At 52.9% G+C, this 24,154-nt stretch overlaps 2 protein-coding genes across 4 annotated transcripts in view; one reads left to right on the forward strand and one right to left on the reverse strand.

Moving 5' to 3' along the window:
* Positions 1 to 7,778: 7,778 nt before the first annotated feature.
* ESRP2 (epithelial splicing regulatory protein 2) lies at positions 7,779 to 13,940 on the forward strand. 2 transcript variants are annotated; one of them, XM_055146012.1, is made up of 15 exons: positions 7,779 to 8,128; positions 8,222 to 8,350; positions 9,863 to 9,976; positions 10,084 to 10,198; positions 10,528 to 10,626; positions 10,804 to 10,858; positions 10,900 to 11,037; positions 11,111 to 11,243; positions 11,336 to 11,378; positions 11,542 to 11,843; positions 11,951 to 12,163; positions 12,248 to 12,446; positions 12,587 to 12,773; positions 13,321 to 13,486; positions 13,561 to 13,940. In XM_055146012.1, the coding sequence occupies exons 1-15, from the start codon at positions 7,931 to 7,933 to the stop codon at positions 13,648 to 13,650; spliced, it is 2,181 nt and encodes a 726-aa protein (XP_055001987.1). In that variant the 5' UTR covers positions 7,779 to 7,930; the 3' UTR covers positions 13,651 to 13,940. The 2 variants fall into 2 exon arrangements, with proteins under 2 accessions (XP_055001987.1, XP_004600634.2); XM_004600577.2 differs by having other exon boundaries at positions 10,927 to 11,037.
* A 977-nt stretch (positions 13,941 to 14,917) lies between these two features.
* The window catches only part of NFATC3 (nuclear factor of activated T cells 3), a 102,744-nt gene continuing 93,507 nt past the window's right edge, over positions 14,918 to 24,154 (reverse strand). For both annotated transcript variants that reach the window (XM_004600578.2, XM_004600579.2), the window contains one exon: positions 14,918 to 17,862. In XM_004600578.2, the coding sequence (XP_004600635.2) occupies positions 17,741 to 17,862 (122 nt within the window). In that variant the 3' untranslated portion in view covers positions 14,918 to 17,740. The remainder of the gene's footprint in view (positions 17,863 to 24,154) is intronic.

Here is a 24,154-nt window from a genome sequence, read left to right on the forward strand (position 1 = left end):
AAGTAGTTCACTTGCTGTGTTGAGAGTGGCCTTGAGCCTTGGTCCTTCTCCATGACCCACGGGCATGTTGTCCCCAGAGATCCAGAAGGTGCCAGGGCTCCAATATCCAATCCCTAAAGGACTCTGCAGCACACAGAGGACAGTCAGTGATGTCCTGGCACCGTGCGTCCCTCTGGGATAGGGGACCAGCATGTCTGGGGACTGGAGGTTTTCATCCTCCACAAACCCCAACCCAGGCTAGACGTAGCCAGGTCATCTGCCTGGTTCCTCTGCTGCCTTACTCGTGGTCGGTGACTGAGCTATTCCCATGTCTGTGTGACTCCTCTGTGAATCCTGCCCTCGCTCTGAAGAGACAGGAAGTCATTCCCCTCAATCCCACACTGAGACTCCCAACATGGAAGAAACATGTCCACGTCTGGGGTCACCGCAGCAATCTGCGGACATAGGATGCACGGGAGGCCATGCAGTTCCAGGGATCGGCCCCGGGGCCTGTGTTTGCAAAACAGGTCTCTCAGCTCTCTCCCAGGGCCCTTCTGTCTTCTCTTTGTGTTGCAGTGCAAGGATCAAATCTCAGGCCGGCCACCTGCAAGGCAGGCGCACTGTTAGCTGAGTTGCCTTCTGGGCCCACTCCTGCTCTTTCATTTTTTTTTTTTTTTGCTTTTTTTTTTGGGTCACACCCGGCAATGCACAGGGATTACTCCTGGCTGTGCACTCAGGAACCACCCCTGGCGGTGCTCAGGGGACCATATGGAATGCTGGGATTCAAACCAGGGTTGGCCGCCTGCAAGGCAAGCGCCCTACCCACTGTGCTATCACTCCAGCCCCTGCTCTCTTTCATTTTTGTGGCCCACACCAGCTTGGTGTTCAGGGACACTCTTGGCAGTGCTCGGGGGATCATGTGGTACTGGGGATGAAACCAGACTTTCTACATGCAATGCTGTATGCCAGCCCTTCAAGCCGTCTCCCCTGTGCCCTCCTACATTTTCTATTTTTTTGGGAGAAGAAAGGTGACACCCAGCTTTACTCAGGCTTAGTCCTGGCTCTGTGCACAGGGATCACTCCCAGCAGCAGTGCGCAGGACACCTGTGTGGTGCCCGGGGTCGAACCTGAGTCAGCTGCGTGCAAGGCCTTTCCGCTGTGCTCTCTCCAGCCCCACCCCGCCACCTTCTTCAAGGGGAACAGATCAATGGCCGTGGTGGGGGCACCCGCCTTTCTTAAGGTTCAGCCACTTCCCACCTCGGGTCTTATCTGGAGACCCACCCCCCAGCCCCAGCCCAGTCCCCTGCCTCCCTCACCTCCATCTCAGGCCGAGCAGAGAGGCTGCTGTGGCCCTGTGTGTGCTCAGCCCCTGCGGGAGGCCATGGAGACCCTCTGGCAGGGCTCAAGGCAAGTAGGCGGCCAGAGCCGAGCTTGGGGAGAGGCAAGAGCTCCCCCTTCCCACAGGCCCTGCAGGAGACAGGAAGGATCAGGTTTGGGAGGGGCATCCCCAAGCCTGGCCCTGTAGACAGACATCACATCGGGAGGGGAGGGGTCCTCCCTTTCACAAAGGTCTTCCATCCCCAGCCCTGGGGGGCGGGGGGGGGGCGGGTTGCCTCTTATCTAGATAACCCCTGATTCCCAGGTCCACAGCCAGAGCTGACCCAGGCTTGCCAGCCCTCCCTGCCCCCAAGCCAAACCTTGTGTCCTGAGTGGCCATGTCACGTGTATCGCCTCTGTGCCCCCTACCTATGGGTTGCTCAGGACAGGCACCATGACACATGTCAGGCCCCAGCCAGCCCCCACTATGCCTGCACTCATCTCTCGGAGTCCTTTTCCCCAACTTCCACTGCCCCACGGCCCAGCTCTCACCTCTGACCTCAGAGCACTTTCTTGCTGTCTGGAACAGGACTGCGTCGTCCTGGATATCTGCATGGAACCACTCTGGAGCCGCAGGGCTGGGGCACTCAGCTGAGTGTTTAGGTCTCACTGGCTTTGGAGCAGGCCCTGCATGACCTCCTTAAGAATCTATCTAGTGGTGGGGGCTAGAGCGATAGTACAGAAGGTAGGGCGTTTGCCTTGCACGCAGCTGACCCGAGTTCGAGTCCCAGCATCCCATAGGGTCCCCTGAGCACCGCCAGGAGTGATTCCTGAGTGCAGAGCCAGGAGTCAGCCCTGAGCATTGCTGGGTGTGACCCAAAAAGCCAAACAAAAAAAAAAATCTACCTAGTGGTGGAGGGGCTGGAGCACAGTGGGAAGTACACTAGTACCGTGGGAAGGCACTATTTGCCTTGCTTTCGGCCAACCCAGGTTTGATTCCCAGCATCCCCTATAGCAATTCCTGAGTAAGGAGTCAGGAGTGACCCAAAAAGAAAAAAAAAAAAAGAATCTAGTTGTGGAGCCCAAACAGCTGTACAACGTGGAGGGCGCTTGCATTGCACGTGGATCCCCAGAATCCTATATGGTCCCACACCGCCAGGAGTGATCCCTGAATGCAGAGACAGGAGTAACCCCTTAGCACTGGTAGGTATGCCCAAAATTCTCTCCCTCCCTCTCCCCCCCCTTCTCTCTCGCTCTCTCGCTCTCGCTCTCTCTCTGTCCACCAGAGCAAGCTCTTCACCTGTCCTGTTCTTGTCCCTGCCAGTTACCTCTAGTATGAATGAAAAGTCACACGCCCCCTAGCTCGAGCCTCCCTCCACCTTGCAGGATAGGGTCCTGGAACCAGATAGACCTGGGGAAGGAACCAAGGGACTAAGAGCTGGATATAAGTAAGACGAACAGGGAGGCGGGCTTTCCTGTGGAGGCAACAACCTCATGGACAAAGGCTGCAAATAGACATAAACCCAGAAACTGGGGAGCCAGGCCCACGGGAGCACCCTCAGCTGAGAACCCGGGCAGCCTTTGCGCTTCTACGTGGCGGGGCCCTTTGCCTGCCCTTCCCCTCCCCACGCCCTTGCCCAACTTCCAAGTTCCCCTACTTGGACCAGCTGGAGCTTGGGGCATTCCCAGTCAGACCAGGGGCTCCCAGCTGGTTTGGCTTAATTTGGCCTATTTGCAAATTAACTGACTTCCCTAGAACTAAATACTCACAGGCTCCCAGTCCTCTGCTGTCCAAACCTTCTTGGGATCTGGAGTGGCCATCACTGACCCAGCTATGAAGGCGCCTGGGGATGCAAGAGGCTCAGAACAGCCTTTCCAGCCCAGGGCATCAAGGAAGGCTGCCTGTAGGAAGAATTATTAGAGATGGGTCTTGAAGGATACACAGTAGCTCCGGGCAAAGAAGGGAATGGAAAGAGGCTGAGGGCCCTGAGAAACAAGCATGGACGCTCGGCCTGGATTTGGGAATCACTGGTGAAGGGTCGGTGTCCTGGACCTTCCTCTCTCTTCCTCACACTCCCCCTCTCAGCAACCCTGAGCCTAGGTCACGAGGCAGTTAGTGTGCCCTCTGGTGGGTGCTCGGGGGCGAATCAGCCTTGGAGAGCCGCGCATGCTCCGTGCTCTGGAACCAGGGAAGTTAGAAGATGCGCCTCACTCCAGCGCTGTCCCTTCAGGCGGGGTCTTTGCTGACCCAGCAAGGAAAGGTGGGCGCTTTTACACTAAGCCTAGACGCCCTAGAGGTTCCTAGTGCCCCTAGAAGGATGTCCCCACCTTCTGTAAACCATCAGATAAAGGAGTGTGAGATCTGCTCTGGGGACCCACTTCTTTCCCTGCAGTAGATGGAGTGCGGCTTGGGAAAGGCATCCTTCTGCTGGCCACGGGAACCTCCTTGCCTGATTCATTCACTCCAGAATGAATCCTGATTCATTCTTCAGGACTGGTGAGGCCTGGAGCAATACCGCCACACAGGAGGGGCGTGGGGAGGGACATACTTTGAGCTCTCCACTTATCAGCAAAGCTGCTAAGGAGAAAGATGCCTTGAGGAGAAATTTTTGTGCACGAGCCTAAGGTTAACAAGGGTAAGAAAGCCAGCAGGCCGAGCTGGGGCGCAGCTTTGCTTTGTGGCACAGTAGCACTGCCTCCCACATCGATTTGCTTGAGCGGGCACCAGTAATGTCTCCATTATGAGACTTATTACTGTTTTGGGCATATCGAATACGCCACGGGTAGCTTGCCAGGCTCTGCCGTGCAGGCGGGATACTTTTGGTAGCTTGCTGGGCTCTCCGAGAGGGACGGAGGAATCGAATCTGTGTCGGCCACGTGCAAGGCAAATGCCCTACCGCAGTGCTATCGCTCCAGCCGGGCAATGCTTTGCAACTGCCTGGCCAGGCCCGGTGGGTCACCCAACACTGTAGGGATGGACCCTCAAGATAGGTGGGAGAAGCCCTTGAGTACTAGCGTTGTGGAAATTCTTATCAACAGCCAGAGAAAAACCAAGCAGTATCCCTGAGAAGTGAGAGAACATGCTTTAATTTCACACCGGTGGACTCAGCAGAGGCCTGCTCCAAAGACTGGGCCCAGAACAAAGGCGAGAGCATTCTTTTTACAGAATATCTAAAGGGGGATGAGGGCATGTGCGGGCAGCAGGTGGGAGAGTACAGAAATTTCCAGGCATGTTGTTTTGTGAAGCAGGGTCCGGACCACCTCAAGGGCATGAGCACATCTGGAGGACATTGCCAGGTTATCAAGGTTACCAAGTGAGATGGTGACCATCTCAAGGACATCCCAAACGCACTCCCTGGTTAGTCGTGTCTCCCAAACTTAGCTGCCCCTTGGCAGCCCCTGCTCTCTGGTGTCAGCCTGTTTGAAATGTGGGCAAAGGTCTATTTTTTCCATTATCACTAGGTGTCGGGACACCCACCCCAGACATAATGAGGTGAAGAGTGTCTCTGTGAGGCAATGGTGGAAGAGTGTTGAGGAGATTGGAGTGCGATATTCACAGCAGATGAAACAACACTGTCTAACTCATTTTTTTTTCTCCATTAGTTTTAGGAGCTACGACTTCCGAGCCTGTCCTGAGGATCTGATATTCTCATGGGCAGTGGGTAAGGAGACAATCAAAATAAAACATTTATTGGGGTGGGATATAAGTAAAATTCAAACCTTATACCCATAACCCCAGCAATGCAAAAAAGAAAAAAAAACAACCCTTATGTTGGTTTTGGTTTGGGGGCCACACTTGGCGGGCTGGGAGAACCATCTGTGGTTCTGGGAACCAAATTCAGATCTACTGTGTGTTATACTTTGTGCTGTATTATGGCTTCGGCTCCAGAGCACCACAAAATTAAGTAGATTACTTACTGTGTTGGAATTTGTTTTAGTGTTGGGATAGAAGAGAAGGCGGGGGCAAAGGAGGAAGGATTGTTTATATTACAGGAGTGATTTAGAAGGGTCCAGGGTACAGTGGCTAGGATCCCACCTGGGTTGGATCCCCAGCACCATATATGGTCCTCCCAGCCAGGAGTGACCAGCGTACAGTCATGTGGCCACCAAACAAACAATAGAAAATAAAGACACTTGGGGGCTGGAGCAATAGCACAGCGGGTAGGGCGTTTGCCTTGCACTCGGCCCACCTGGGTTCGATTCCCAGCATCCCATAGAGTCCCCTGAGCGCTAGGGGCAATTCCTGAGTGCAGAGCCAGGAGTAACCCCTGTGCATCCCCAGGTGTGACCCAAAAATTAAAAAAAAAAAGACGTCTTGATGAGTAAGGGACTCAGAAAAGCAGGAATCCTAATATTTACTGCTTTCCTAATCTTTTTTAAAGATTTTTTTTTTGGAGGGGCACACCTGGCAGCGCTTGGTGGGGTGCGGGGATCACTATCCACGATGCTAACAGGCCGGGGATAGCACCAGGGTCTCCCGTATGCAAAGCATGTGCTCAATGCGATGGGCTATCTCTCCGGCCCCCTAACATTACTTTATTTCTGTCCAGTGGGTAGAGGCAGCCAGACCCGTGCACCAGGGTTTGGGGAAGCCACCCACGGTGGCAAACCCTAGTTCCAGGCTCCAACCCAGCAGGGATCTGGGCAGGCCTGAGTGCAGGGCGCGTCTCTAGTGGGAACGCACCTGGGGATGTCAAAGGTGTCCCGCTGGAGAGGCGACCCAGAGGACCCGGCTGACTGGGGCAGAGCCTAAGGCGAAGGTCCGGTTATACGAATCCGGGCACCAGGAAAGGCGAGATCCACAGGTACCGGAAGGCCTGGATGGGCCACCAGGGCTCAGAGCTGTAGGAGCCGGAGTAGGAGGAAGGCACGCCTAAGGGCGCTACTAAGGAGTCTGGAGAGTGGACGGGGCGCGCGGGGGCGTAGCTAGGAAGACGCGCCGCCGCCGCTCTGCGCATGCGCCCCATGCCAGGGGCGGGGCCTCACCTCACCTCGCCGTCGCGCCCCGCCCCGCGAACAAATATTTGACATTCCAGCCTTATCTGAGGGCGGGGCCCGAGACGCACGTTTCCCCGCCTCCCGCCGGGTCTGATTGGCTTAGAGGTGCCGGAGGTGGGGACAGAAGAAGAGCCGGGGTGGACGGCCGGGAGAGGAGCCTCGCGGGGAAATACCCGTCTGCTCCCCAGAGGGAAACGCTGATTGTCCCGAGCCGCTGCCAGACGGGTCTTCTTCCCACTCTCTCGAACTGAACTCCGGGTTCCGGTGCGAATCACTTTCGTCCCAGGCGCCTCAGTTTCTTTCCCCGCAAATGGGGACACGCTGGGCTGGGGGTTCCGTGGGCACTCGGAGGCACCCCTTCCACACCCGCCTTCCTCGCTCTTCCCATTGTTCGAAGGTCGGGACTCAGCGCCCAGCTTTTCCGGAAGCACACTCGGTGCGACTCCGTTTAGGCGTCTTCCTCCAGGCTTTTCCTTCGGGATTCTTCAGTGTCTCAATCCCCCAAATGGGGACATTCAGAGACGCGCGGGCGGCCGTGAAGGACCCGCCCCGCGCTCGGCAGGGAGCAAGGGGCACCGGCGCTGTCGGTGCTAGACGGAGACGGGAAGGAGGATTCCGGTCCGCGCGCGCGCCACTCCTTCCCGCGGCGCGCTCGCATCTCCACATAACAGCTCGTGTCCAGGGGGAGGGGTGACCAGAGGCAGGAGTCCCCAGGCAGGGTAGGGGTGTACATCTAGGCCGGGTCGAGAGTGCAGCTCTCGAGGATTAGGGGAGTGCAGCGGGGCGCACCTTCTGCCCCTGCCGCAACTCCGAAGTCTGCGCAACTCTGGCGCGCAACCACCGCGCTTTGGCACCGTGGGCAATTTCTGAGCTGAGCAAAGCCCGGCCTTCGCACCCGTGTGGCCGGGTCCTGCCCTGTGACCTCCGATGACCGATCCCTCGCCGCGCGCCCGCGCGTATACACACATCCTCGGCTCTAATGACCTCTGCGGGTCCCCGCCGCCTTCTCCCCCCCACGGAACTCTGGTGACCCCTCACGGGCTTCTGCGTGGTACCTGCTAATTTCGCTGACCGCTTGACCCTTTGGTGACTAATGTCACTCCAGATTCCCTGTAGGGACCTCCCCAGGCCCCTCGATTGTCTCTCGGTGATTTTCAAAAGCCCTAAGTGACCTCAGGGACTGCACAAGGCCCGCGGTCTTTGTGGGATCCTGGGCGGCCTCAAGACCTTAGAGGGTGGGGGTGGGTGGGGTCTCCCAGAAACCGGGCAGGACTCGCGGAGCAAGGGCAGTCCAGGTCCTGAGCGCGCGCCAGGACCGGGGCTTAGAGGGGGGGCGGCGCGCGCGTCCCGGGCTGGGTCCTGACGGCCCTCCCCCACGGTTCCCCGGGCTGCCCTCGGTCACGTGGTCGGCGGGGCCGGCAGGTAACTCGCAGAGGAGGCGGGGGCCGGTCCCCGCCCCGCCCCGCAGGCCGCCGCGGGCGGGTCTCTGCAGCTCTCACTGCGCCTGCCGGGCCGCAGGTGCCGCCCCCGACACACGGTGTCCCGCCCAGGCTGCTCCGCGTCCCGTCGGTCGGTGCGTGCGTGCGCCTCGTCGGTCCGCGTGTGCCTGGCCCGGCGCCCCCTTTGCTTTGCGGCCATGACTGCGCCGCCACCCCAGCCCCCGTCGCCGGGCCCGAATCCCGCCGCCGACTCCGCCACCGACCCCGGCCCCAGTCCTGGACCCCTGGTCGTACTGTTCGGGGCCACGGCCGGTGCGCTGGGGTCGGACCTAGGCTCCGATGAGACCGACTTAATCCTTCTGGTCTGGCAAGTGGTGGAGCCGCGGAGCCGCCAGGTAGGGTGCAAGAGGGACGCCCGGATTCCCACCCCGGGAGCGGCAGGATGCGGGGGCCGCCGGGGCTGACCGGTTTTCCCCGGCTGCTCGCAGGTGGGGACGCTGCACAAGTCGCTGGTTCGCGCCGAGGCGGCCGCACTCAGCCCGCAGTGCCGGGAGGCGAGCGGCCTGAGCGCCGACAGCCTGGCGCAGGCCGAGCCGCTGGACAAGGTGCTGCAGCAGGTGAGCGCCGCGGTGGGTGCAGGTAGGGCTGCGGCGGCGGGGGCTGCGGGGGCATTCCTCGGCGGGAGCGGCGGCAGGAGGCGAGGCCTGGCGCGCCGCAGCCAACTGGCCCGGGCGGTAGGACGGGTTTCTGTTGTTTGAAACTTTCGGCGACTCCCGCGTGTGCGTGTTCTTGTGTGCCGGCCGTTCCCAGGGCGTCTGCTCAGTCCTTCCAGGGCTCCACTCCTACTGAGGGGGTGGGGATCCGGGCTTCGAGACCCCTCCCAAACTGCCGGCCGACGCGGGAGCGGGGTTGGGACGCCGCTGGGAACCTGCCCAGGGCAGCTGCCGGAAGCCCAAAGGGCCCAGGGCCCTGTACTTGGCCATAGGTCACGGACCGTGCGGCCCGCGTCCCTGGCCCACCCACCCGCCCGGGAGACGCTGGAGCGGGGGCGGAGGGCGGTGTCTACCCCCGGGGCAGACGCCGCCAGGTGTAAACTGCTCGTCTAGGCCTGCCCCGGCCAGGCTGGCCAGGCGTGGGCGCTGTCCGGACCCCGCCTGAAGGCTACCTGCCTCCCAGAGCCCAAGCCCGGGGTGCCTCCCGGCCCCGACTCAAGTGGGGGGCGGTCCCCCTGGCTGTTTTCTCTTTCTTATCTTCCCCACTGAGCTCACCCGGCGCTGGACTCTCGAGTGTAATGCATCTAAGTGCTTTACCCGCACAAATTCTTTCATCTTCCAGTTCCATCGGGAACTTTGGAGGTTTCTGATGAGGACATGGAGGCACAAAGAGCGTGAATCTGAGTGTTCCACAAGGGCTCCGGGGCTAGCCCCCACATGGAGGTATCCCAAGGAGAGCAGGGTGGCCAGGCTCAGCTTGCTAAGTTGCGGACTGGGGTTCATGGGCCTGGGCTTAGAGCTTCTCTCTGTTCTGGAGCTGGGATAGAGGCGGGGGAGGGGCCGGGCAGCTTCAGGAGTGCCACCCCTCTGTGAGCAAACAGCTCAGTGCCAGCTGGTCGATAGGGTGTGGGTCAAAGCTCATACTGCCCCTGGCGTCCAGGTGTGGAGTTCTGTCCTTGGGTTTCTCTGCGCCTTGGTTGGTCAAACCTAGAGGCGGGGCTGCCATTGACCATGAGCAGTCGGGCCTCAGGCAGGACTGGGCCTCCCCCACCTGTCTGACGCCGCCGCCTCCTGGTCAGGGACAGGTTTTACCTGCTTTGCCCCGCCCCTTCCCACCTGCTTGTCCCACTCCACCAGGTGTTTGCTCTGGCTCCTCTCCAGGAGTCTGGAATGGCTGTGATGGGGGCTTGGGTGATGATCTATGATTGCACCCCTTTGCCTGGGAAAGGTGACAGCGCACCCGGTGGGGCTGGGGGGGTGGGGGTGAAGAATGGGGACCCGGCCAGGCCCGAAACGGGCGTGGCTGTGGCAGGGGAGAGCTGAACATCTGGCTGAACCAGCTTTGCAGCCTGTGCCCGCCCGCCCTCCCTCCTGCCCCCGCAGCTGTGAGTGTCTCTCCCCGTTCTCTGTCCCCAGTTCTCACAGCTGGTGAGCAGGGATGTGGCTCTGCTGGGCGGGGGCCCCTACACGCTCTGCACGGACGGGCAGCAGCTGCTGCGACAGGTCCTGCACCCCGAGGCTTCCAGGAAGGTACGTCACTGACTGAAGGTGCCTCAGAGGGCGGGGCCCATTGTGCTGGAGGGTAGGATGGGCAGTTCTGTTCCTCTCACTTAACCCCTGCTCCCCTGTGCCCCCAGAACTTGGTGCTCCCCGACACCTTCTTCTCCTTCTACGACCTCCGCAGAGAGTTTCATGCCCAGCACCCAGGCACCTGCCCTGCTAGGGACCTCACCGTGGGCGCCATGGCACAGGGTACCTGTGGTCCTGTGGGGCCTGGGTGGAGGGGTGGCTGCGGGCTTCGTGAGTAGGTGTGTGCTGGCGGGGCAGGAACACAGACAAGTGTCCCTTATTTGCCCAGTCCCTGGGGGGCACATCTGCGCTGGGCGCCGGGGATATGGGCACATGCCTACCCGCGTCAGGGCTGGAGACCTATCAGGTGCATAGAACCGGGCCTAGACAGGTGCTTGCTGGGATTCCGCAGCATCCTGGGGGGGACATCTGCGTCCACATGACTAGGATCAGGGTTCTTCTGGGAGTCTTGTGTAGGGGTCTCCTTACTGTCCTTTCCTCTCTGCCTGCAGACTTGGGGCTAGAGACAGATGCCACCGAGGATGACTTTGGGGTCTGGGAAGTGAAGACAATGGTAGCTGTCATTCTCCACCTACTTGAAGCCCCCAGTGGTAAGGTCCAGCCTCACTGCTCAGGGTGGGGTCAACACCTGCCAGTTCTTTCCTCAACGGTTCCTACGAGACCATGAGGCCCTCATCCCAGCCTCACCGCCCTCAGCTTCCTTTTTGCAGTTTGGTGGGAGACTCCCTCCACCGGACACTGCTGACCCCCCTCCCGTGTTCTCTCAGGTCAACTGTTCTCGACGCCCGAGGTGGTCAAGCAGAAGTATGAGACAGGCCCCTGGTGAGTGTGCAGGCAGGGGCGGGGTGGTAACAGCTGGGCAGCTCTGACCCTCTGTCCGGTCCCCACAGCAGCAAGTCCGACGTGGTGGACAGCGAGACTGTGGTCCGGGCCCGTGGGTTGCCCTGGCAGTCATCAGATCAGGACGTGGCGCGGTTCTTCAAAGGACTCAACATCGCCAGGTTGGTACGGCCGGCGGGGCGGGTCCAGGAGGGCGAGCCGACTTGAGGCACTAACATGGTACTGGCTCCACAGGGGTGGGGTAGCACTGTGCCTCAATGCCCAGGGCCGCAGGAACGGCGAGGCCCTCATCCGCTTTGTGGACAGCGAGCAGCGGGACCTGGCACTGCAGAGGCACAAGCACCACATGGGCGTCCGCTACATCGAGGTGGGGCTCTGGGCACGGAGAGGAGCAGGGCAGAGCTCGGCCAGGCCCGAGACCCACGGGCTCTCCCACTGTCCCCCCCACTGTCCCCATAGGTATATAAAGCAACGGGAGAGGAGTTTGTCAAGATCGCGGGGGGTGAGTGTCCCCGGCAACACCTGGCTCCCCTGGTTCAAGGCACACCCCCGCCCCCAGCACCCCAGGCCTTTGTGTTCTTGGGTCAGCGTCGAGGGAGATATTTTTGGAAGGGAACAGTGAAGTCGGCCGGTGACTCCCAGGCCAACTGCCTTTTCTCCCAAAGGCACATCACTAGAAGTGGCTCGTTTCCTGTCCCGGGAAGACCAGGTGATCCTGCGACTGCGAGGACTCCCCTTCTCTGCCGGGCCCGCAGACGTGCTCGACTTCCTGGGGCCGGAGTGCCCAGTGACGGGGGGTGCCGACGGGCTGCTCTTTGTCCGCCACCCCGATGGCCGGCCCACCGGCGACGCCTTTGCCCTCTTTGCCTGTGAGGAGCTCGCACAGGCCGCCCTGGGCAGGCACAAGGGCATGCTGGGTAAGCGGTACATTGAACTCTTCCGGAGCACGGCTGCCGAGGTGCAACAGGTGAGCCTCCAGGGCTGCCTCCGACCGTGGGCTTCTCCTGGTGCCGCCACCATTCCCTGCGCTCCCGCCCCGTGAGTCTGACTGGTTGTCACGGCCTTCCTCACTAGGTCCTGAACCGCTATGCCTCCAGCCCACTCCTTCCCACCCTGACGCCGCCGCTGCTCCCCATCCCCTTCCCGCTGCCAACCGGGACTGGGAGGGACTGTGTCCGCCTCCGAGGTCTGCCCTACACAGCCACCATCGAGGACATCCTGAGCTTTCTGGGCGAGGCTGCGGCCGACATCCGGCCCCATGGGGTGCACATGGTGCTCAACCAGCAGGTGAGGCTGCCGCCTTCTGTGGGGATACCGACAGGACGGGGGTGCGTGGCGCACATAACAGGCTGCTTACCAGACTGCGTGCAGGGCCGGCCCTCGGGAGATGCCTTTATTCAGATGACGTCAGCAGAGCGGGCCCTAGCCGCCACTCAGCGCTGCCATAAGAAAGTGATGAAGGAGCGCTACGTGGAGGTGGTCCCCTGCTCCACAGAGGAGATGAGCCGCGTGCTGATGGGGGGCGCCCTGGGCCGCAGTGGCATGTCCCCTCCACCCTGCAAGTTGCCCTGTAAGTGACATAGGGACCGGGAAGGAGGCACGGAGGGGTTAGGCTGCCAGCCTCTATACTTAACACACTGGGGGCTCCTGTCTGGCTGCCCCCGTGGGGTAAGGGGTTTCCTACAGATAAACTTTTCCTTCTGTCTCTAGGCCTCTCCCCGCCCACCTATGCCACCTTCCAGGCCACCCCAACACTCATTTCTACTGAGACAGCAGCTCTGTACCCCTCTTCGGCACTGCTCCCGGCTACCAGAGTGCCTGCTGCCCCCACCCCTGTTGCCTACTACCCGGGAGCAGCCACTCAGCTCTACATGAACTACACTGCGTACTACCCCAGGTACCCGCTGCCGGGGCGCTCCCGTCCCGTCCTGGCTTAGGGCAGGGTCGAAACCTCCTTTCTGGGCCAGAACAATTAGTGTCTGTTAGAGCTTGAATGTCTGTTGTTGTTTGTTCTTGGGTCATACCTGTTAGTGCTGAGGGGACCACGCAGTGCCAGGGAGCGAACCTGTACCTCCAGCGTGCAAAATATCTGGCCCTTGGACTCTATTTTTATTTTTTTCACACATGCTTAGGGCTTAGTCCTGGCTCTGCACTCAGGGATCACTCCTGGCAGGGTTTGGAGGACCATAGGGGATGCCAGGGATAGAACCCAGGTTGGCTACATGAAAGGCAAGAGCCCTACTCGCTGTACTAATTTGCTATGACAAGGGAATGACAGATGTGGACTGGCTAATGCCATCTAAAAGTCGGAGTGAAGACAAGAAAAAAGTATAGAAGCAAGGGAATATGAAGAGAAGAAACACGGGGCAGAGGGAAGCAGGAAGCGGGGTTTGGTCAAGGCTATAGGTGGGACTGCACCACTAAACCACTGCCTCTGTCCCTAGCCCCCCTGTGTCCCCCACCACTGTGGGCTACCTCACCACGCCCTCTGCAGCCCTGGCCTCTGCTCCTGCCTCAGTGCTATCCCAGCCGGGAGCCCTGGTCCGGATGCAGGGAATCCCTTACACGGCCGGTATGAAAGATCTGCTCAGCGTCTTCCAGGCTTACCAGGTGAGGCGCGGCTGGAGAGCCTGGGCCGTGGCTTCCCTGGTGCTCCCTGACCTAACTCTCTGTCCTTTCTGCAGCTAGCCCCCGATGATTATACCAGTCTGATGCCGGTTGGTGACCCATCTCGCACTGTGCTACAAGCCCCCAAAGAATGGGTGTGTTTGTAGGCGAGGTAGCTAGGAGGTAAGAACTGGCTGATACCTCAGCTAACGTCTCTCCTGCATCCAGAGGACTGGCACCCTTGACCCAGTGGCTTTTATCTGGCTTGTGGAAGCTCTCAGAAGGCACTGAGGAATCTCAGCTCCAGCCCCATCTACTATTCTGCCTGTTCACCCAAAGATGATGGCTGACCCTGCAGGAATGCAGGGTTGGGGGTGGAATGGTGCGATTCTACTCCCGATGGCTTGATCTGGGCCTCCTGCATGGCACCAGAAAAACTTTGGTATGTTCTGGCGATTGTGATGCCCATGGATTCTGTGAGGATAACAGGTCCATAGCACTTCTTTTGAAAAATACAAGCCCTGGTACCCTCAATGTATGATTCCTGGGGGCTTCTGAGTAAAGATCCCGATCTGCTTTTCCCTGTCCCTTCTGGCAAGGGGAAGGAGGCAGAGCACTGGCTCAAGCTTCCGGGACACTCGGACCTCAGCAGACATGTTGTGCCAAGGCTGGTTCTATCAAACTCCCTCCAGCTTCTCACAAGGACTATCACATGGCAAAAAAACAGTATTTGATGAACTGGGCTGCAGTATCTCCGAGGGACACTAGGGGGCAGGAGTCCCCCACACAAAAACTCAGGCTTGAATTTTAAAGGGAATTTTAAATTTTTTAATTTAAATTTAAATTTAAATTTTAAATTTTAAATTTCCATATACACCTTGGACAGGCCAGTTGTCCTAAACTCAGCAGACATTGTGGAATATTCTTTGCACCCATCAGAGGTGTAAAACTAAAGCTTTGGAAATATTTTGGAACTCTCCTGTAAAATAAAGGTTTCTAACCAAGTGGATACATACATAGTATAAATTTATGTGTGTGTATATATATACACACATATATATATGTATATACATACATACATATATGCATGTATGTGTATACATACATATATGTGTATATATATACACACACATAAATTTATACTATGTATGTGTGTATATATATACACACACACACAGACATACACAATACATGAACACAAACATATTTTTTGGCAACACCCTGTGGTGCTGGGGGGAGGGGGGACCATATGGGGTGCCAGGGATCAAGCTTGGGTTGGCCAGATGGGAAGCAAATGTCCTACCACTGTGCTATCATTCCAGCCCCTCAAGTGGGTATTTTCAAAGCTGAAGTGCTCTTAGCTTTGGTCCCAGGGCAAGGGGTTCCACACCAACCCCAGGCGGACGAAAGTTCAGGCAGATTTCAACAATACTGTTCACCTGTTAACCGTTTATTATTTCAGCACTGTTAACTGAGGAGCTTGAACTGCTGGCTCTTCCCTTTGTGTCTGTGTAAGGAGCACTGTACTCCTATGAAAGGTTTTAAAATACAAACTGTACAAGAAAACACAATCCCAAGTGCTGTAAACATACCTGAGAACCAGTTCCTCAACTGAACATCATCCATTTTCTGAAATACATGGTTGTAATCATGAGTCTGAAAGACCCTCTGTTCCGAATATTCCAAATGGGGCTTTACTGCCAGACCCAACAGACATGGGTGCAGCCCGGGGCAGCAGCACCACATGTGAACCTTAAATCATCCAGTTCCTTTTTTCTACTTTCTTCAGCTATGTTTCTCTGCACTTCCAATAAGCAAAAGGCTGCTTCCCCCTTCTTCAAAGGGCTGCAGTGCGGGGTGAGGGTGCACACACAGGCCTGGCTGCTTGGTGCTGCTATTAGAAATTTGCATAGTCCATCGGATGTGTGCTTTAATGACACTAGGTTGCACAAAATTTAAGTTTTTATCTACAAAGCCAAAAAAATAGACTCTTACACCAAAGCTCTTATAAAATTGCTTATATAGTATACAAAGCTCTATTTTAAAATTTAACTTTTTATTTTAAATAGGAAAGCATCTCTAGTGCTACAGGCATCAAGGTATTTAAAAGGCATCAAAACTTGGTGCATAGCAACTCTGAATCATAGAGGTTTTTATTCTGGAGGGCAGTAGAGCATCCCCCAAAGTCTTGCAAAAGAAACTTGCAAGAACCCCATGTGAGGCAGCTACACCAGGGGCAAGAGAGTTGGGGAGAAGTAAGTCTGGCCAGTTCTCTGGAGCTCAGAGGCCAGCTTGTCCCCTGACACACGTCCCCCACCCACCCGCCCATCCAAAGGAAGCTGTGGGCTTCCAAACATAGGCCCTGAAGCAAGTCTCACTATTCACACTTGACACAAAGCTCATTTTCAAAAGAGATCTAATGACTCACCCAGCTCCAAGTGAGACCAGAGTAATTTGCAGAATATTTCTCTCTAGTTTGAGGGGGAAGAAATCTAAAACATCATTGGTTTCTTTAAGGAAAAAAAGAAAGAAAAAAGACCCACCCACAGTGCCTCATGCTGGGTCAATAGCTTCTACCCGACTAGATAAAACAGGGCAATGAGCTGGGCTAATACCCCATACATCTCACTGGGCTTCAGTGGAGAGTTCTGGCCCATAATGAAATGACCTGAAATAATCTTAAACCTTTGATCGGCCCAGCAATTTCTCTCACATGCAGGTACTCAAAAAATTTACATCCTGAAAAAAGTAAAGCAAATTTCAAAAGGAAAACACACTTGAGGAGCTCTGAACTGGGGTCCCATTAAGGTGAGGGGTTTGGGCAGGGTTTGAAAATAGCACCCAATTTGGGCATCTCCTTTGGTTAGACAGCAGGCTGGAGCTTGTTGCTGGCCCCTGCCTTGGGTGCCAGCTTCACCAGCAGCAGCACCAGGGAATCTTTGGTGTGGAGGGTCAGGTCGATGATGCGGATTTTTTTTTTTTGCTATTTGGGTCACACCCGGCAATGCTCAGGATTACTCCTGGCTCTGCACTCAGGGATTACTCCTGGCGGTGCTCAGGGGATCATATGGGATGCCAGGGATTGAACCCAGGTCAGTTGTGTGCAAGACAAATGCCCTACCCGCTGATTTTTCTTTTTTTAAAATATGCCTAAAACCCTTTTAGGGAAAAGGCCAATTTTTAGGCCACACAGAAGGGACAGGGCAAGCCAGGATAATTTTAGGCTGTAAACAGAATGAGGGATTAACCTTCCAGGCCAGTGTGGCTCTTAAACGTGTCCCATGTGAAGTCCTTCATTTTCTATGCTACTGACCTGCAGCAATTCTCATTTGTGCTTAGTTCCTGACAGTCTGCTTCTGGAGGCAAGACAGAACCAACAAGGCAGGGTACCCAGATGAGACTGTGGCTTCTAAGGTTAAAGAGCAGCAAAATGTAGATGCTCCCACTTGGAAAATATATGAATCCACAGGATACAAATAGGAAGAGCACTCAGTAGCCTTCTTGTTTGCAGGATGGCAGGAAACAAACTCCCATGCTCACAGCCTGACCCGGAAAAGTCACCTGTCAAGCATCTATCTGACCCAAGGCCCTGAGGGGGAAAAAGCTATTTCCACATGGTGTTGGTAATGGAGAAATTGCAGGAAAACTGTACCTAGAAAGTGGCAGAAAGGCTATGCTCTGGAATGTCTTTTTCTATTCCAACATTTCAATGATTGGAATGGTCTCTTTTCATTTTACCTAACAATTTACTCTTATAAAGTATGAGCTACATTTGGCTTTATTTCCTATGAGTCTATGGAAGGCTTCAGGACACATGCTGAGTTTCTGAGGCATAGTATGGGCTGAGGGTATTTTGTTGTTGTTTGCCTGTGGAAGATTTTATCAAAAATTCTTATTTTAAAAATATCAAAGCTAGAGGGCCCTTTAAATGACCGTAAAGCAGTACAAATCACCAATCCTACCTAAGCAACCAGGTTACCTGCATAAAGCAGCACCTCTGAAATGGAGTCTGCTGCATTTACACTCAAAGCACCCATCATATAAAAGTATCTATTTAAATATAAAAAGCAAAGCTCAAACAGCCTCTGCTGTTCCTGTTCGTCTATAAAATCTACCCAAGGCCTGAGGTGGAGAAACGTTGCATTCCCCACACAATGATCCCAACTTCTGGCACGAGTCCTGAAGGCTGCCGAGTTAGAAACCCAAGGTCCAAGGAGAGAAACATGCTGAGAAGTACATGGTGGTGGCCCAAGGCTGTCAGAGCCCATCGGATCTTCCTAAATCCAGGGACTCGGGACCAGGGAGGGGAGGCTGCCTGCTCGCCCCTCTTCCTCGGGAAACAGAAATCTGGGACATGTCTCTCCCAATGATCTCGTTCACTGAAAAACAAGAAAAGGGAGTGGGGTTAGTGACTATGTGAGTTAGTGACTGTCATATGAAGCTCAACTTCAAAGACATTGTCCCTTTCCACGGTTAGCTATGAAAATAAAGCCAGTGTTCCCAGGGTGAATAGAAATATTTTACATGTTTTTTACAGACCCCTCTTTGCCTTCCTTTCTGCTCATACTTACCCTCACAAGATTTGTGCTCTAGAGCAGAGGATAGGATAAAGTTCCTTTAGGAGACTTTTCCATTCTTAATTCCTACAGGACACCTCATAAATAAATAAATGACAACCAAAAGTTTGGATGAGATAAACATTGAGACTGGGGATTAATTTGTGCCCTATACCAACAAGTATACTTTATTATGTGCTCAGTACTTGTATTATTTCTGATTTTTTCTAGCGTTTTTTTCTTATTTTGGGGTGGGGAGTAGGATGGGGTAGGGAACACACTCAGTGACACTCAGCTATTCCTGTTCCTGTGCTCAGGAATTATTCCTGGCAGTGATAGGGGGACCATATGGGACGCTGGGGATCAAACTCAGTTGGCTGTGAGAAGGCAAACACCTACTACTGTACTGTCTTTCTAGCCCCTGGAATCTAGCTTTGCTATTGGTTTCTATGATGTATTAGGCACTTTAAGAGTCTCTTTTAATTAACTCATAAGTCACATTTTAAAACATCAACATGATTAAAAATGATGCTTTAAAGAGCCAGAGAGCTGGAGAGATAGTACATTGAGTAAGCATTTGCCTTGCACATGGATGACCTAGGTTCAACCCTACTATCCCATATGATCCCCCAAGCATCGCCAGGAGTAATTCCTGATTGTAGAGCCAGGAGTAGTGTCCGAGCACTGCTGGTTGTGACCCCAAAAACAAAGAAAAAAAGGGAAGGGGTGTCAGTACAGCAGATAGGGCACTTGCCTTGCACATGGCCAACCTGGGTTTAATCCCCAGCACCCCTATGATCCCCAGCACCCCATGGGATCACCAGGAGTGATTCCCTGAATGGAGAGCCAATAATAAGCTCTGAGCACTGCTGGGTGTGGCCCCAGAACAACCCCCCAATAAGTCTTTCAATTATCATCAAAAACCACATTGGTATAAAGTTTTCTTGTCTTTTTGAGGAAAACAATGAAGATGAAGATTTATATCCAATGCTGTCTACCACATGTAAGTACATTGTTTCTTTTTTTTGCTAAACCCTTCCTTACACAGGAATTACTCCATGCTTTGTGTTCAGGATTGCTCCTAGTACTGTTCGGGGGAGCCATGTAGTGCCAGGAATTAAACCCAGGCTTGCTGCATTCAAAGCATGTGTTCCAGTGCTTTGAGCCATCTCCCAGCCAAGTGCATTTGATGATCAAGGTTATCTTCTGAAGGGCTGGAGCAGTAGTGCAGGGCATAAGGTGTTTGCCTTGCATATGGCTGCCCTGGGTTCAATCTCTGGCATCCCTAAGCACTGCCAGGAGTGATCCTGAGTGCAGAGTAAAACCCCTGAGCACTGCCAGGTTACCCAAAAACAAAAGGGTGAAAATGAAACTGCAAGCATTACCTGGGTTTTTTGGTTTGTTTGTTTGTTTGCTTTTTAAAGGGAGGGCCTTTGGGCCGGAACCACAGTACAGTACTGGTATGAACTGCATACAGCCGACTGGGGTTTGATCCCTGGTATTCTATATGGTCCCCTGAGCACTTTCAAGAATAATTCCTCAGGAGTTACCCTCGAGCACCACCAGGTATGGCCCCAAAACAAAACAAAAAAGGGAGGGCCTTCCCAAGTGGTGCTTAGGGGGTTCTGGGGACCATGCACTGCCATACTATGCCAACTGGGTGGCTTTTCAGTGCTAGGGCACAAGGATGCAAAAATCCTAATATTCTAAGAAAGATCGAGTATGATTTATCAAGACTGCTAATAATTTTACCTTTACCTTACATTATAGAACTGTTTTACTACATACACTCTTGTTTTGGGATCATATCCAATACCCCTTGTATCTCTCCAGCCCCTTATTGATTTATTTAAACCCTAGTTGACAAAGTGTGACGTTTTATACTTCCTCCATCAATTTAGGATGAGTATATGCTGTTTGTACTATTCAATTTAATCAACCCTCTTCCCTTAAAGAGTAAAGGGAATTAAATGTCAGGAACAATGGGGTTGAGTGATTAAACAGCCTTGCACATGGCTGACCCAGGTTCAATCCCTGGCACCCCATATGATCCCCCAAGCCCCATGAGGAGTGATTCCTGAGCACAGAGCTAGGAGTTACTCCTGAACACCACTGGGTGTTGCACAAAACCATAATAATACAGAATATGAGCCTGGAACAAGATTCGCGCCCCCCCCCCATGTTTATACATGTAGATCACAGCATCTAGCAGACTATGCAGTCACCTTCCTCAAGTTCTACCACCCTAACACCTGGATTGTCTGTTCAACCCAACAGAATTAATAGCATTATTTGCTGTTAAAAAGCCAAACCTTTATTGAAGAACTATTGTAGTTATTCCAATGGAATACTAATTCTATTCACAAGAATGAGCTATCAGAGTAACTACAGCTTCCTGAAGGGTCAGGCTGAGGATGTGCATGCATGATATTGTATGGAGCTCTACACCAAGAAGTGAGAAAATGACAAGCCAGGGCACTGCCTCTCGAGTAGGCAGATAAACACTGCCGGTACACAAGATCCCAAAGGGCTGTGTCAGGAACACCTGAGCCTTTTTGTAAAGGATTTTGGGGTACTGGATATTTCACTTATATGTTATTTCATCTTGAAACTGCAATGAACATTCATCAATGTTTGGCAAATTCATCTTTTCCTTCCCTCGAGCCTAGGAGTAAAGATATAAGTAATTTTCTCGGTGAACAGTTTTATGAATAAGATTTTGAAGGAACAATAAATACATAAATTAAGGAGCAGAAATGACTTTGAATGAGAAATCACTTTATGTTCATTATTCTGCAGCAGTTTTGCTAAGATTTATGCCATCTAAACTTAAATACAAGAAAGTGAGTTTCCCTGTTTATGGCATTAACTCAAAAATTAACTTTCATTAATAAAATCTAGTTTGCCACCCCAAAAGATAAAAATAAATGCCTATCTTAGACTTGTGTTATAATTCATTCTTCCCGGGTAACTAGTCACATGGCCATTCAGTTAAACATTGTATTTTCTAGTTTTCCCCTGGTAGCCATATATGGCTATCTATAATTTTTTTTTCTCCAATAAAATGTGAGCAAAAGAGAGGTTTGTTTCTCTCTCATTACTTGTTGGATGACCCCTACCCATACCCTTACTTTGGCTAAGATGACACTGATTTGTCATTATAAAGGAGACAAAAAAACAAGGCAGTGAAATGAGTCTAGAGCTTTGAATTCCAGGAATTAAGGAGAGAAATTTGTGGCTGAGACACTCTATCTTGGGATCTCCCTATAGAAACATTAAAATAAAAATGAACTTCACCAACATAAAAGTAGCACAGAAAAAAATTTAACTATTTTAACAAAAACCAAGAGAACAAGCTTGAGATCTAGCATCCCAAGTTTTAAACTGTCACTGTCATCCCGTTGCTCATCGATTTGCTCGAGCGGGCACCAGTAATGTCTCCATTGTGAGACTTCTTGTTACAGTTTTTGGCATATCGAATGTATTCACAGGTACTATTTTATTTTATTCTTTTGTTTTCTTTTTTTTGTTTTGAGGCCACACCCAGCAATGCTCAGGGTTACTCCTAGTTCTGCACTCAGGAATTACTCCTTGTGGTGTATGGGGGACAACAAGGAATGCTGGGGATCTAACCAGGATTGGCTGCATGCAAGGCAAATGCCCTACCTGCTGTACTATAGCTCCAGCACCTAAACTACCTTATTTTAAACTTTACACTGAACTTCAGTTTTCAACCTCATGATATGATGGAAATATATGCACAACAATCAGAAGGCACCCTTCATTTTAATTTATTATTATTATTACTTTTTGGGTTTTGGGTCCCACCCATCAGTGCTCAGTGGTTACTTCTGGTCTGCACTGAAGGGTCACTCCTGGAGGGCTGGGGGAATCAAATCTGGGTTGGCCATGTGCAAGGCAAATGCCCTACTCACTGTACTATTGAAGGTACCTTTTATTTTATTTATTTTTATTTTTTATTTATTTTTCTTTTTGGGTCACACCTGGCGATGCACAGGGGTTACTCCTGGCTCTGCACTCAGGAACCACTCCTGGCGGTCCTTGGGGGACCATATGGGATGCTGGGAATCGAACCCAGGTTGGCCGTGTGCAAGGCAAATGCCCTACCCGCTGTGCTATCACTCCAGCCCCAAAGGTACCTTTTATTTTTAACATAAGCTTTAATATCCACTAAGGAAAACAATGAAAGCTTTTCACCAAAACTGTTTGAAAAATTAGTTCTTACTTTTGGGACAGAGAGAGATGACACAATGGGCTAGAGCATATGCTCTGCATGCAGGAGGCCTGAGTTTGATCCCGGGCACCACATGGTTCTCTTAACACTGCTAGTAGCAACCCATAAGCATAGAGCTGGGAGTAGTCCCTGGGGAGTACCTGAGCACCACTGGATATGGCCCCAAAGCAAAACAAACAAAAACAGTCTTTAACTTACTCAAGTGTCTTTAGAAGAATTTTAGGAGTTATTTTCAGATTTATCAGATTATTTTCTTTTCACTATTATTATTATTATTATTATTATTATTATTATTTTGCTTTTTTGGGTCACACTTGGCAATGCACAGGGGTTACTCCTGGCTCATGCACTCAGGAATTAACTCCTGGCGGTGCTCAAGGGACCATATGGGATGCTGAGAATCAAACCTGGGTCAGCCACATGCAAGGCAAACGCCCTACCCGCTGTGCTATCGCTCCAGCCCCTTTTCACTATTATTTTTATTTTGTACATTTTCTCGGAATAATCTCTCTATATGTATAAATATATGTACATATATATACATAGAGAGAGAGAGAAAGAGAGTGTGGGGGCAGGGCCACACCCAGCAGTAGCAAGGGCTTATTGCTGGGTTACTCCTGACTCTTAGAGATCATTTAGTGCTTAGTGCTTAACGATCACTCCCGGACACCTTCAGGGAACCACATACAGTGCTAGGTGTTGAACTGTGTCTGCTATGTAAAAGGTAAGCACCTTAACCCTAGTACTATCTCTCTGGCCCCTAAATCTCCAATTCTTGTAGGGGTGAGTACGTATGGGTATTTCTGGGTGCTCTGGGGCCTATTCCTGGCTCTGTGCTCAGTAGTGACCCCTGGTGGTGCTTGGGGGGACTGTATGTGGTACTCGGAACAGAAACCAGGTCTGCTGCATGCAAGGAACACTTTACTTCCTGTACTATCTCTCTGGCCCCTAATCTCCATTTTTATATTCTACTGACTCCCAATTCTACTACCTTTAGGGACTAAACAAAACTCTGGAGCCATTAACCTTCATAACACATTTCACATCTATGCTATGGACCCTGTATACCTGCCAGTGCAAGATACAGAATCTATCAGTTTAATTTGTTCCTCTGTATTTTTAAATTGTACTTTTTGGTTTTGGGGCCAGACCTGGCAGTGTTCAGGGCTTACTTATGGCTCTATACTCAAGGACCACTCTCAGCAGGGCCTGGGGAACCAGATGTGGGGTTGCGGATTGAACCTGGGTTGGAACATGAGCAAGGTGAGGGACTAGCCAGGTGCCACAGTAGTGCTCCAGGTGTTTAGGGGACTGTATGTGGTGTTGGGGGATCGAACCACAGGGTTGGCCACATGCAAAGTAAGCATCCTACTCCTCTGACTCTATACTGAGAATTTTTTTAGGGGAATTCCCAAGCAGTGCTCAAGTCATCTGCATGCCCCATCAGTGATTCTTGGCCAACCTGGCTAGTGCTTCAGTGCCAAGGACTTAGGATGTGGTGCTGCCCTCAGGTCCTGCAGTGCCAGCAATAATGGGGGGAAAGGGGGGGAGGCGCCAGGGCTACATATAGCGATGCTTGAAGGACCATGTGGTATCGGGATCTGTGCATACAAGGAAAGCAATTTATCTCCTGTACTATCTGGGGTATTTTAGAGACAGTTATGTAGGGCATTTCTTTTTTTCATGACCAGACAAAATTGATATGAGACCAGGCTTCCTGAAGTCAGTGTTCTGGTGCCCTGTTCATTACGTGGCTTCAGCATCATAAAGATTTGGGGGACTGGAGAGATCACACAGCAGGTAGGGCCTTGTAACACTACATTGGATTTCCCAGGCACCTCCATGAGTGATCGCAGTGTC

The sequence above is a fragment of the Sorex araneus genome, chromosome 8, assembly GCF_027595985.1.
Source record: "Sorex araneus isolate mSorAra2 chromosome 8, mSorAra2.pri, whole genome shotgun sequence".
NCBI lineage: Eukaryota > Metazoa > Chordata > Mammalia > Eulipotyphla > Soricidae > Sorex > Sorex araneus.